Source organism: Pipistrellus hanaki (genome assembly GCF_964339955.1).
Source record: "Pipistrellus hanaki genome assembly, chromosome: 8".
Lineage (NCBI taxonomy): Eukaryota > Metazoa > Chordata > Mammalia > Chiroptera > Vespertilionidae > Pipistrellus > Pipistrellus hanaki.
The window spans coordinates 54,430,393-54,442,006 of NC_140510.1; the positions used below are offsets into that span (position 1 = coordinate 54,430,393).

An 11,614-nucleotide genomic window follows, 5' to 3' on the forward strand; every position below is an offset into this window, starting at 1 on the left:
GATGCTTGGATGGAAACCGGGCGAGACAGGGGGCTGTGCAGCACTGCCCAGGGTCCACGGGGAGGCCACAGTGGGGACCGAGGCACTTTCCCCGCCTCCAATATGCAGGCAAGACTGTAGGAGCTCTGCCGTCCGTGGCTTGAGCGGCCCCCACCGGGAGGGGTTTGCTGGCCCCTGGCTCGTGCTCGGCTCGTTATCTTTCCGGGTTGGAGATGGGGGCAGAGGAGAGGCCCAGCCTGCTCTGCCTGAGGGGAGAGCCTGGCCGCAGTGGGCAGTCTGCAACTGGCCGCCCGGTTTCCACTCCCAGCATCCTCCCCGAGGGCCTTTCCTCCCCCAGGCCGAGTCGGTAATGGAGGAGGTGGGCCCTGGAGGGTGTTGCAAACTGGGGCAGGTTCCTTAGGGTCCAAGGGGAGACCATGGCACCTCCTTACTCAGACCGAGGCTCCCGCCCTGTCCCCACCCTTGTAGTCTTTCCCCTCTTTCCTTTTCCTCACCCTCCCTGCTCTCAGCTTGAGAGCTGTGGGCTGCCACATGCCGCTCTTGGTCCACAGCGGAGGTGACAGCTGGGCCCGCCCTGCTGGTGGCATCTGGAGCGCGCTCCCCTCCCCTCCTCTCCCCCCCTCCCCCGCCCCCTCCCCCCCCCAGTCCTGAGTAAGGAGGGGCCTGTCTTTCCTGGACGCCTGTCTTTCCCCCCCCAGGCCTCCGGACCTGTGACCCCAGCGACACTCCCTGCGGGTCACCCACATGTCTGTCTGCCCGTCTGCATGTCCCCACCCCAACCCAGTGTGGCCTGCACATCATTATCTTACCTTCTCTCTGCTCCCGCCAGGACCTTTTACCAGTTCGAGGCTGCATGGGACAGCTCCATGCACAACTCCCTCCTGCTGAACCGCGTCACCCCGTACCGAGAGAAGATCTACATGACCGTCTCTGCTTACATTGAGGCAAGACTCCTATGCCCAGGCACACCACCGAAACCACCTGTCCCCCGAGCCTGCCCAGGGCAAGGAGGGCGAGTGAGCTCTGGACAAGCCCATGTGGCCCTGCTGTCCCCCAAGTCCTCGTGGCCTCCATGCACCTCGAGTGGCAGTGCTGTCGGCCCACCCGTGTCTTTACTGTGTGGGCTGTCGGGTGGCCAGGTGGCATCGGTGCTCCAGGCAGCTCAAACACAGAAGCCTCCTCCCAATCCCCAGGGCCTGACACACAGAGCAGGCTGGGAGCCGGGGCGAATCTAGTGGGTCCAGTAGCCAGGAATCTGGAAGTTTGGGGTCAGCATCAGAGGTGAGGGCATCACCCCTTAGAGCCTACTCCTCCGTCTGTAATGGCTCTGCCCAGACAAGGCCCCCATGCCCATCGGCTTTGTCAGAGTTACAGCTGAGCTTCAGGAACACAGAGCAGCTGCTTATGACACCACATCCGCCACCATGATGTGGTCTGTGGCGGGTTAGAGGCATGTGTGGGTGGATTCTCACAGACATGTTGTGCGGCGTGTCTCGGATCGATGGTGAGGCAGCTGAGGCCCGAGACGGTGACCCTCGGGGCCTCTGCACAGAAGCTGGTCCTGGGCAGCCCTGGGAGGCAGGGCCCGCTGCCTCTGCCGGGAGGTGCTCCAGCGAGGAGCAGGGACTCTCCTGCCTGCTCTGGGGCCATGCAGGGCCCGGTCAGTGCCGTGGCTCTTGCCCCCAGGAGGTTAGAAGGGGCTGTTCCTGTGCCTGAGCCCCTGTTTCCCTGTCCCCGCAGATGGAGAACTGTGCCCAGCCGGCAGTCATCACCAAGGACTTCTGCATGGTCTTCTACTCCCGAGACGCCAAGCTGCCTGCCTCACGCTCCATCCGAAACCTGTTTGGCAGCGGGAGCCTGCGGGCCTCGGAGAGGTGAGCTGCTGGAGTGGGCAGGGCACCCCGGTCACCCAGAGACCGGACTGCTTGGGATGCTAGGGCACGGGCTGACGAGAGCCCGGCTTGTCTGCTCCTGGATGGCCCCCTGCTCGCAGCCCTTCTCCTCACCCTGATGTTGGGGTTGTTGACAGCCAGGGGGCATGTGTGGGACACCAATGGCATGTTAGGGAGCCACACTGCACCCCACCACCACGTGACCTTTCCCGCGGCTACAGGGGTCTGGGCCATCAGGGCCCCTCTCCTGCACACGGGGAGGAAGGATAAATGTGGGGGCGGGCGCCAGGCCGGCAGAGGACTCGGGATGGAGGCTGGCAGCACCTGAGGGTCAGACTCTAGGACCAGATGTGCCTCTCACACTCCCACCGCTCCTTGCACTCTGGGGGGACAGTGTTAAGGCAGTGAAGTTCCCCACATGCTCTGTCCCGTGGACCCCCCATGTCCAGGCCACTCTGGGCACAGCTGGGAGGAAGGGGTGTGGGGGTCAGGACTCAGTGGTCTTGGGCTGGCCATGACCAGGCATCTGAGAGGTCCACAGGAGTGTCGGTGGGTGCCCTTGGCAGACTCGGCAGTCCCAGGGGAAAGGGGTTTGAGATGGAGCCTCTCCGTGTAGGGCTGCAATGTGGGGCCTGGCACCCAGCTCCCCACTTTGAGGCCACTGCAGGGGCAGGCCAGGGCAGGTGCCCAAGGTGCATTTGATGGTGGTGGGAGTTGGTCCTGGGCATCCCGTTGCTTAGTTACAGCATGTCCCCCTCTGCTCCCAATAGCAACCGTGTGACCGGTGTATATGACCTCAGCCTGTGCCATGTGGCAGATGCGGGCAGCCCAGGTAGGTGTCTGTCCTACTCTCTGTGGCAGGCGGGGCGGGGGTGGCACTTAGTTGCCAGTCACTGGGGTTCTCTCGGTCACTCCAGGTGACGTCAGCGAAGCTGCCATTTGGGGGGTTCCTTCCCTGTGAGAAGCACGGGCCTCTCCAGGGTTGTTCTGAGGGGCTGGGGGCTGGGGGGCAGTGAGGGGAGAGGCAGCAATGGGGAGGCAGGCAGAAGGGAGGGCATCCCGAGCTCTCACCCCCATGGGACGCGATGCTGTAAGACTTCCCTTGGGCGAGCCCAGGGTGGCTCTGAGGGTGGACCAAGGGTTAGGGGAGGGGGAGCTGCCCCAGGGCCCTGTCCCTGCACCCCCGGTAGGGACGTGGTTAGACAGGTGCCCCTTTTCAGGGATGCAGCGGCGGCGCCGTCGGGTGCTGGACACGTCTGTGGCCTACGTGCGGGGTGAGGAGAACCTGGCGGGCTGGAGGCCCCGCAGTGACAGCCTGATCCTGGACCACCAGTGGGAGCTGGAGAAGCTGAGCCTGCTGCAGGAGGTGAGTCTGTGGGGGTCCCAGGCCACCCCAGGTCAGAGCGGGCCAGGGCACTCACACTGCTATCACGGACCAAATTGCAGAGGGCTGTCGGCTTGCAGACAGAGACCAGAAATCAGGATGGGCAAGGCCCTCAGTCACTAAGTCCGGGAGCCAGTGTCCAGCAGCTGTGGACAGCATGCAGCAGAGGCCCTGCAGGCTGCTTTGTCAGAGTTTGAGTATCCATCTGCTCAGAGCTGGCACAGGCTGGGCAGGCAGGAGGCCAGGATGGAAGGAGGGCAACGTGTTGGCTGTGGGGGCTGATTCCCGTCAGCAGCGTGGCCTCAGGTCTCTTTGGTCTCCCAGGATCTGACCTGGGGCCCTGGTGCTCAGGGGGCTGCCCGGCCTGCCCTCGCCCTCGAGTGCAGCAGGTGAGGTCACGCTCTGGCTCTCGGGTGCAGGTCGAGAAGACCAGGCACTACCTGCTGCTGCGGGAGAAGCTGGAGACCACCCAGCGGCCCGTCCCTGAGACGCTGTCCCCGGCCTCCAGCGAGGACTCCGAGTCCCGCAGCTTGTCCAGCGCCTCCTCTCCTGATGGCCGACCATCGCCCCTGGAAACTCCCAACGAGAGGCAGCGGGAGCTGGCTGTCAAGGTAGGGCAGTTGGGCGGGTGGTCAGCATGGCTATGACCCAGCCCCTGCAGGGCTCCAGTGATGTGGCCTTGACCATGCTGGCTCTGTCTATAGAGTCCCCTTGCCCACAGCCCTCACCGCACCTACACTGGAATTTGGGAGCCTTTTACAGCCTCCTCCCTGAGCAGTGTCATGTCCTCTCCTGGATGCCTACATCAGTGGGGAGCTGACCACCCGAATCCCAGCCCATTTTGCAGCTGGAGCCCATCAAGCAGGCCTTCGCCCAGGCCCCGGCATGCCTTGGGAGACTTCCCCAGCTTGCCCATCTTTTTAGAGGCCTGAAGGTGCTCCCACCTTGACCTGCAGTCTGGGCACCTGGGCAGGTCTCTGTGCTATTGGGGGCTGAGCCCTCGGCCGAGCCTGGTCCCAGGAGACTCCTGACTGGTGTTTGCTGTTCCTGCAGTGTTTGCGCCTCCTCACGCACACGTTCAACAGAGAGTACACACACAGCCACGTCTGCATCAGCGCTAGCGAGAGCAAGGTGGGCACCACGTCAGGCCCGGAGCCCCCACCCTGGCTCATGGCCTTCCACGCCAGTGTCCCCATGGCACTCCAGCCTTCCTGGGTCCTCACTCCCCGCCCCGCAGCCTGTCTTGCTTGCTTCTGTCCTTTTCGCTGGCCTCTCCCTCTGCCCGGGAGGGCCTCTCCCCATAGTCCTCAGGGTGCACGTCCTAAAGTCTGGCTCAGCCACACCTTCCCAGCACCTCCCAGTGTGGTCTTCGATGCTCTTTGAAGCCCTACAGCCATGAGTCCCTTGTGGGGCTGGGAGAGGTGGGGGGAGGGGTTGCCCTAAATGAGGTCAAATACCAGCAGGAATCGGCCACTGCCTCAGTGTCCCCACCACGAGACTGTCCCCTCCCTGTGTCCCCTGTAAAAGACTCTCTCCTCCACAGCTCTCTGAGATGTCCGTCACACTGCTGCAGGACACGTCCCTGTCCCCTCTGGGGGTGGCCACACTCACTCCCTCCTCCACCTGTCCCTCTCTGGTCGAAGGGCGGTATGGAGCAGCCGACCTGAGGTGAGTGAGCCTCCAGCTCTGCAAGACTACCGATAACGATGGCCGGGACACGGGCACAGAGTGCGGAGAAGGGGGCGCGGGTGGCCAAGTCACTCGGGCAGCCGGGCATCCAGGACGGGCCTGGTGGCATGGGGTCTGCAGGCATTGCCCCCAGAGTCTGCCCTGTGCCCACCCGCAGCTTCATGTGAGCGTGATGTCCTAACCTTCTTTCTGAGACCATGTTCTGCTGACACATACATTTAAAATTAGCCCCGAATAAAAGCAGGAACAGGTCAAAATAGCACAAAACAAGAAACCCTTTCTATGGGGCAGCGCTCATAAAATGCTCGGTGAGAAAACCCTGAGCCCTCTGCTGCAGGCAAGGACACGCGGCAGCGGAGCTGTGCTGGGAAGAGACCCTCCCCACACACTGCGGACACGGCTTATGTCTGATCATCCAATTTTAAATCCCTTGGCATTTGCTAAATTTCTTCTTCTTCTTCTTTTTTTGAAAATATTTTATTGATTTTTTTTTTACAGAGAGGGAGAGAGATAGTTAGAAACATTGATGAGAGAGAGTCATTGATCAGCTGCCTCTTGCACACTCCCTAATGGGGATGTGCCCACAACCAAGGTACATGCCCTTGACCGGAATCGAACCCGGGACCCTTCAGTCCACAGGCTGACGCTCTATCCACTGAGCCAAACCGGTTTTGGCCTACATTTTTTCTTTAAAAAAAAAAAAAAATGGCATTGAATCCTCTGGCTGTCTTCCTGAGACAGGCCTCCTGGGCACCAGGTCCAGTCATAGGGCCTGGCATGGGCCATGGGGCCATGGGCCAGACGGTCCCTGAGAGACTTGTGTCTCTTTCAATTCAATTTGGAGAATGACGAGTGGCCACAACCACCTTTATGGGTAAAGGGGGAGGGGCAGAGAGCACCACGGGAGAGAGGTGTGGAGCCCTCACAGCTGACCCCTTCCCACAGTGTCCAGCACAATCCTGGAATCAGGCGGGTGGGCCAGACCGTGGGTGTGGCGGTCAGACAGCCAGAGGTGCCCACAGAGGCTCTGAGAGCATGAGACCCCATCAGGAGCCTGGGGAGGGTGGTTCTGGGCCCAGCAAAGGGCAGCAGTGTCCCTCCTCTCCCCCAGGAGCCTGCAGCCCAACTCCCGGCCGGCCAGCCCGGAGCCCGAGAGTGTGCCGGAGGCCGATTCCAAGAAGGTCCTCTCCCCTGCTCGGGCCACGGAATCGGACAAGGAGCCCCAGCGCCTGCTGGTTCCCGACATCCAGGAGGTCCGGGTCAGGTACGCAGGTCACCAGCCAGCTTTGCCCCCAGACCTAGGGCTGGGGGAGGTCAGAGCAGGGCCCTGGTGGCAATGTGTCTGCAAATGACCAGTGTGGCCATCAGGCAGATGTCCTGAGCACAGCACTGTGGATGGGTGTGGCCGAGGGTCACAGCATGACAGGCCGGGGCAGCTGCAGCCTTCCTACGCTTTTCCATCTTACAGCGGGGGGCGCAGCTCAGAGATGGTTGGTGGTTCTGGTCTCCGGCCTCCCAGGTTGGGGTCTTGCCAGGTCCCCAGGTGCCTCTGCCCTGGCTGCTCCTCCCAGAGGCCTGCTGGTGGCACGGCTGGGGACCTGGCTGGTGGTGGACAGTGGACCTCCGAGCTGGGGCCTCCCACTGGCTGCCGGGAGGGTGTGGACGAGCAGACATTCCTGCCCCGCAGCCCCATCGTCTCCAAGAAAGGCTACCTGCACTTCCTGGAGCCGCACACGGCCGGCTGGGCCAAGCGCTACGTGGTGGTGCGGCGGCCCTACGCCTACATGTACAACAACGACAAGGACACTGTAGAGAGGTTTGTGCTCAACCTCTCCACTGCCCAGGTGGAGTACAGCGAGGACCAGCAGGCCATGCTCAAGGTGCGGCCACAGAAATGGGATGGGCGGGCCCTGGGCTGGCAGGACACAGTGCGTCCAGGCAGGGAAGGAGAGGGCAGGAGCCAGGGCTTCTACCACGCATGGGGCTCATAGTCCTGGTGGCAACAGGGGTGATGGTGGGACAAGCATTAACCTTCTCCCATTCGAGGGCCCACATCCCCGTCCGCTCCTGAGGATGCCCATGGTGGGTTGGGCCGAGCCACACAGGCCAGGAGTGCTGTGGGCCCAAGAGTCCAGCCCCCTTACCCCAGTTTGTCCCTGCTCCTCTGAGTAAGCACAACTGTGGATGTGGGTGCTGGGAGCCCTGATTCGGTCCCTCAACCACTACAGTGGCCCTAGGGGTGGGGGTGGGAACTCAAACCACAATGCCAAGGGCTCAGGCTTGAGAAGAAGGGAGGCCAGGGTTACGGGGCCCATTGGACATGTCTGGACCACAGCTGTGCCAGGGTCCCAGGGGAAGGAGCCTTGGCCCATGAGGTGGGGACACAGAGCAGTGGCAAGGGGCCCTGGGGCATGAGAGTAGATGGGTATCCTGCAGAACCTTCAGGGCCAGGCCGTGCTCACTGCAGAGAGCTCACATGGCCCTGCCCGCGCCCCCCTCCCGTGGGTCTCCCCTCTTGCTCCCTCCTCCCTGGCTGAGTGCTGACCCCAGGGAGGGGCGGTGCCTCTCACAGCGTGGTGCTTTGCAGACGCCCCACACTTTCGCCGTGTGCACGGAGCACCGCGGCATCCTGCTGCAGGCCAGTAGCGACAAGGACATGCACGACTGGCTCTACGCATTCAACCCGCTCCTGGCCGGGACCATACGGTAGGGCCACCTCAGACCTGGGTGGGTATTTCCGCCTCCACTGGGACGGGGGAGGGGGCAGGCCTGGGACGTCCTCAGGGACGCCGATGTTCCTGTTTGTCATTGCTGCTCACCGAGTGGATAAACGCCCCAAACGTTCAAGCTTCACCTGCCACCACGGTGTACTTTTCTGTAGGGAAATACCTCTGTGTAGGGGATAGCCAGGCCCTCCCTGTCCGTGACTTCACAGGAGTCACAGTGACATGTCTCTCGGGTGATAAGGGAACCAGAGGGGCCTGGGGTCAGTGAGCTGCAGGCTCCGTCCTCCCTGAGCTCTGCTTCTCTCCCAACCCTCCCGCAGGTCCAAGCTTTCCAGAAGGAGGTCTGCCCAGATGCGGGTCTGAGTGGAAGACGCCCCCCTCCAGACAGCCAGCAGGCCCGGCCTGCCCCCTCTCACCATCCGTCTGTCTTTGCCACCCAGCCCTTCCCACTAGACAGCCAACAAGTCCCCTCGTCCCAGGGGCGCCGTGCTGGGCCAGCGAGCCCGCCTCTGGCCTGGACCTGCACCACATGACCGTCATGCTCCCAGTGGAGGCCGTGTTTGTCATCATTCCTTCTCTGAGACTGTGCCCGGGGGGAAGAGCTGGGAGGTGCTGGAGAGACCAGAGGGCACCAGTCAGGGGCGTCGGTGACGTTCTAATATTTTTTTAAGCATAGACAGACTTATAATTAATATACAGTAGTTAGCGACATGGAAATAGTCCACTCAGAAGTTAACTATAAGACTGTATTCTATTTATAAGTATTTATTTCTAACGACCTTTAGGATTCAGATGGACCCTGTTCGCTTGTTCCCTCACCAACCTCCCACGCCTCTTAGGGACAGACAGGGTGAAGTAGCTGCCTCGGAAGACCACAGTGAGGTTGCTACCACTGGGGCACCTGCCTGAGGGCTCTCCCCAGCTGCCCACGGGGCAGGCCCTCGTCCTGGGGTGTGTGCCTGCGTCAGGGGGACCTGATGCCTGAAGTCCCAGCAGCACAGAAGGTGGTGTGTGTCGCTTCTAGCAGGAGGTACAGCCCACATCTCACCTGCACAGCAGCCACCTGAGATGTGACTCCCAGCAGTGCCGGTGCAGCTCCCGGGAGGGTGCGGGAGATGAGGGAGGTGTGGGGCTGCAGGGGCTATGCTGGCGGGGCCGGGGAGGAGGGACAGGAGCCCACGCTCATGTCATGTGTCCAGGCAGGTAGGGCGAGGCTGGCTGGGGTTAGAGGTCGTCCAGACAGTGAGGGGCTTGAGGTATAGCCCCTCCAATTGCTGTGAGAAATGGGGTGAGCTCAAGGTTGCTCCTGGAAAGAAAGTCTGAGATTTCCCCTCTTTGCCCCAAGAGAAGAGAGTTCCCATGAGTGCCAGTGAGAAGATGCCATGGACTCCTCCTCCCCCTTCTGCATCAGATTTGCCGCCATTGTCTTGTTCTGGCCCCTCTGCAGACCCCGTGCCCAAGGGTTGGCCAGGACAGGATAGGAGTCAGCGCAGGCCAATAGTCTGGCCGAAGGTCCTGTCCAGGCCCTAATCCCAGCAGAGAAACCACAGGGCCTAGGGGTCTCCTGAGACCTGTTTTCACACCCGAGGCACATAGGGCCTCTTTTTAGATCAAGAAAAAAACAACAAAACTGTCCCCACCAGACCAGGCTTCACTCGGCCCCAGGTTCATGCCCAGCCTTGCTGGTCCACAGCTTTCTCTGGCACCTCCCTCCATCCTTGCCAGCCCCTGCTGGGCACCGCTCACTGACACCAACTTCCACTTGGCTTGGAGCACTCCAGCTCACCCTGAAGACAGCGGTTCTGAGACCTACTCTGTCCCCACGTGGTGCTGACATGACACATGGACATTCCCACAGTTCTGGGCACTGAGGCCAGAGTGCCCCAGCTCCTTCCTCTAAGGATGTGTGGTGTGGGCTCCTGTTCGAGGGGCAAGGTTCTGGTGAGGTTTTCCTTTTGGAAAGTTATTCAGGCCCCTTAAGCTTGGCCTCAGATGAGGGATGCAGGAGGGCGGACCCAGCTGGCAGTCCTTCCATCCCATCCTGCACTGAACTCAATGCTATCCAGAAGCAGGACAGTGCTCACCTCCACAAGTGTTTCAGAGGGGGTGGGCTGAGACGCACAGGAGAGGACCTAGTCTGAGACAAACACTGGCTTTTATGACAGCCTGTGGCCGGGAGAAGAAGGGAGGGGTAAGTTCTAAGACAGGTTCCCCAGGGCCCAGCCACGGCCCACTCAGGTCAGCCAGCCTGAGGGTCTGGCTTCAAGGGGGTCTGAGGCCTTCGCATGAGGGCACAGGTGTCTGAGGCCAGCCAACCTGCAGAGCACCTGTTTCCTCCGCAGGGCCGAGGGAAGGGGCCCACAAGAGGGTTTCCGGAAATCACCCCAAGTTCAGGAGCCTCCACGGCCATGGAGGCTTCCAGAAACTGTTTCATTCTGGCCTGGGCCAACTTGGAAGTGGTGAGGAGCCAGGGGTGGACCTGGTGTCCCTTCCCGGCCTGCGGTAGCGGGAGGTCCTAGGTCCAAGTCCAGACACCCAGAGTCACCGGAGGGGAAGCCCATGCGGAGTCAGGAAGCCTGGTCTCTGTGCCCGCCCTGCCCGAACCTCCATGTGTCATGTTAGCTGAGACAAGTCGCTTAACAAACTGGGACTTCGTTTCCACATCTGTGACAAGTGAGGCTCATCTGGGGCCCCCCCGAGGGTCTTCACCCTTCGGGGTGCAGAGAGCAAAGTCCGGTCTAGTGTGGCTCCTGTCCCCCCTGAGTAGGGAGGAGAGAGACTCAGGAAGCCAACTCTCTGATGGTTTTTGTTTGAATGCTGGATGCTGCTCAGGCTGCAGCCTCATTTTGTTTGAAAGACAGCCATGCCTGTCCGGATCAGGCTCTCTGTCCCTCCAGCGGAGTGTGAGTTCCTTCCAGAGGCCTAGGGAGAGGCCCCGGGAGGGGATGCTGGGCTCAGGCCGGCCGGCCGTGGCCTCCAATAACCCGCTGGTGTCCAGGGTGGGTTAACATGCTCAAGAGTTGCAAGGACTCCCTGTTCTGAATAACCACTCCTAAGATGTCAATGTTTCATTCTGACCCCACACACGTGCGCATGTGTGCACGCGCACACACCCAGGCGGCTGTGTGAGGCGGTCCCACCTCAGGCGGGTGTAGCGAAGTGCTCGGGGAGGGGTGAGCAGGCTGCCATGATGGTCCTCCGAACAGCAGGCTGTGGCTTCTTCCTGGGCCCGTGCTTCCTGTAGCTGCCTGTCCCCGGGGCTCCCTGTGGCTTGTACATACGTGGTTGTGTGGCACACCCGCCCCTGCACCGTAACTGCCATCCTGCCGTGATGGTTCCGTCCCCGACGTCCCGCACCCGAGTGTTAGCTCTAGGCTCCGGTACTGTGTGCACCTACGCTCTGTCCAGTTACAAATAAACGTGTTCCTCACGCAGCACCAGCGCGGGCCTCTGCTGTGCGTTATTTGCACATCGGGTCACGGGTGGCGGATCTTAGACTTGTCACAAAGCTTTTAGAAGTTGGGCAAAATAGATCTTAGACATAAGTGTAAAACACAAAACGGTAACACTTCTAGACTTACCAAAATGCCATCACTGAGAAAACAACTGGGAACCGGGAGAAGGTGTTTGTAAAGCAAGGTTAGGACAAAGGATTTGTATCCAGAATATATAAGAATAGAGGAGGCATCGTTATAACTCAGTAATAAAAAGGCAAACACGATAAAAAAAAAACAAAAAAAAACCAAAACATGAGCAAAAAGTGTTTGATCAATAAGCTCACAGCAATGTGCTTAGCATCCTCTGTCATCAGGGAAATACGATCGAAACCATACATAAAGGAAGTGAACTCTGCGTAAGGGAGACAATGTGTGTGAATCTTCACACCAACTTCCTTCACAGCCCACACGTCTCACCCCTGGCTC

At 60.7% G+C, this 11,614-nt stretch overlaps 1 protein-coding gene across 29 annotated transcripts in view; it reads left to right on the plus strand.

Moving 5' to 3' along the window:
* Positions 1 to 11,131, plus strand: part of KIF1A (kinesin family member 1A) — a 72,983-nt gene extending 61,852 nt beyond the window's left edge. For 15 of the 29 annotated variants that reach the window (XM_084892065.1, XM_084892044.1, XM_084892048.1 and 12 more), the window contains 11 exons: positions 830 to 944; positions 1,741 to 1,874; positions 2,663 to 2,724; positions 3,113 to 3,258; positions 3,696 to 3,887; positions 4,330 to 4,407; positions 4,820 to 4,944; positions 6,077 to 6,229; positions 6,653 to 6,845; positions 7,553 to 7,671; positions 8,012 to 11,131. In XM_084892065.1, coding sequence (XP_084748191.1) covers positions 830 to 944; positions 1,741 to 1,874; positions 2,663 to 2,724; positions 3,113 to 3,258; positions 3,696 to 3,887; positions 4,330 to 4,407; positions 4,820 to 4,944; positions 6,077 to 6,229; positions 6,653 to 6,845; positions 7,553 to 7,671; positions 8,012 to 8,054 — 1,360 coding nt within the window. In that variant the 3' untranslated portion in view covers positions 8,055 to 11,131. Of the gene's footprint in view, positions 1 to 829; positions 945 to 1,740; positions 1,875 to 2,662; positions 2,725 to 3,112; positions 3,259 to 3,695; positions 3,888 to 4,329; positions 4,408 to 4,819; positions 4,945 to 6,076; positions 6,230 to 6,652; positions 6,846 to 7,537; positions 7,672 to 8,011 lie in introns of all 29 variants that reach the window. The other 14 variants (XM_084892043.1, XM_084892066.1, XM_084892067.1 and 11 more) reach the window with 1 other exon arrangement.
* The last annotated feature ends 483 nt before the right edge of the window (positions 11,132 to 11,614 follow it).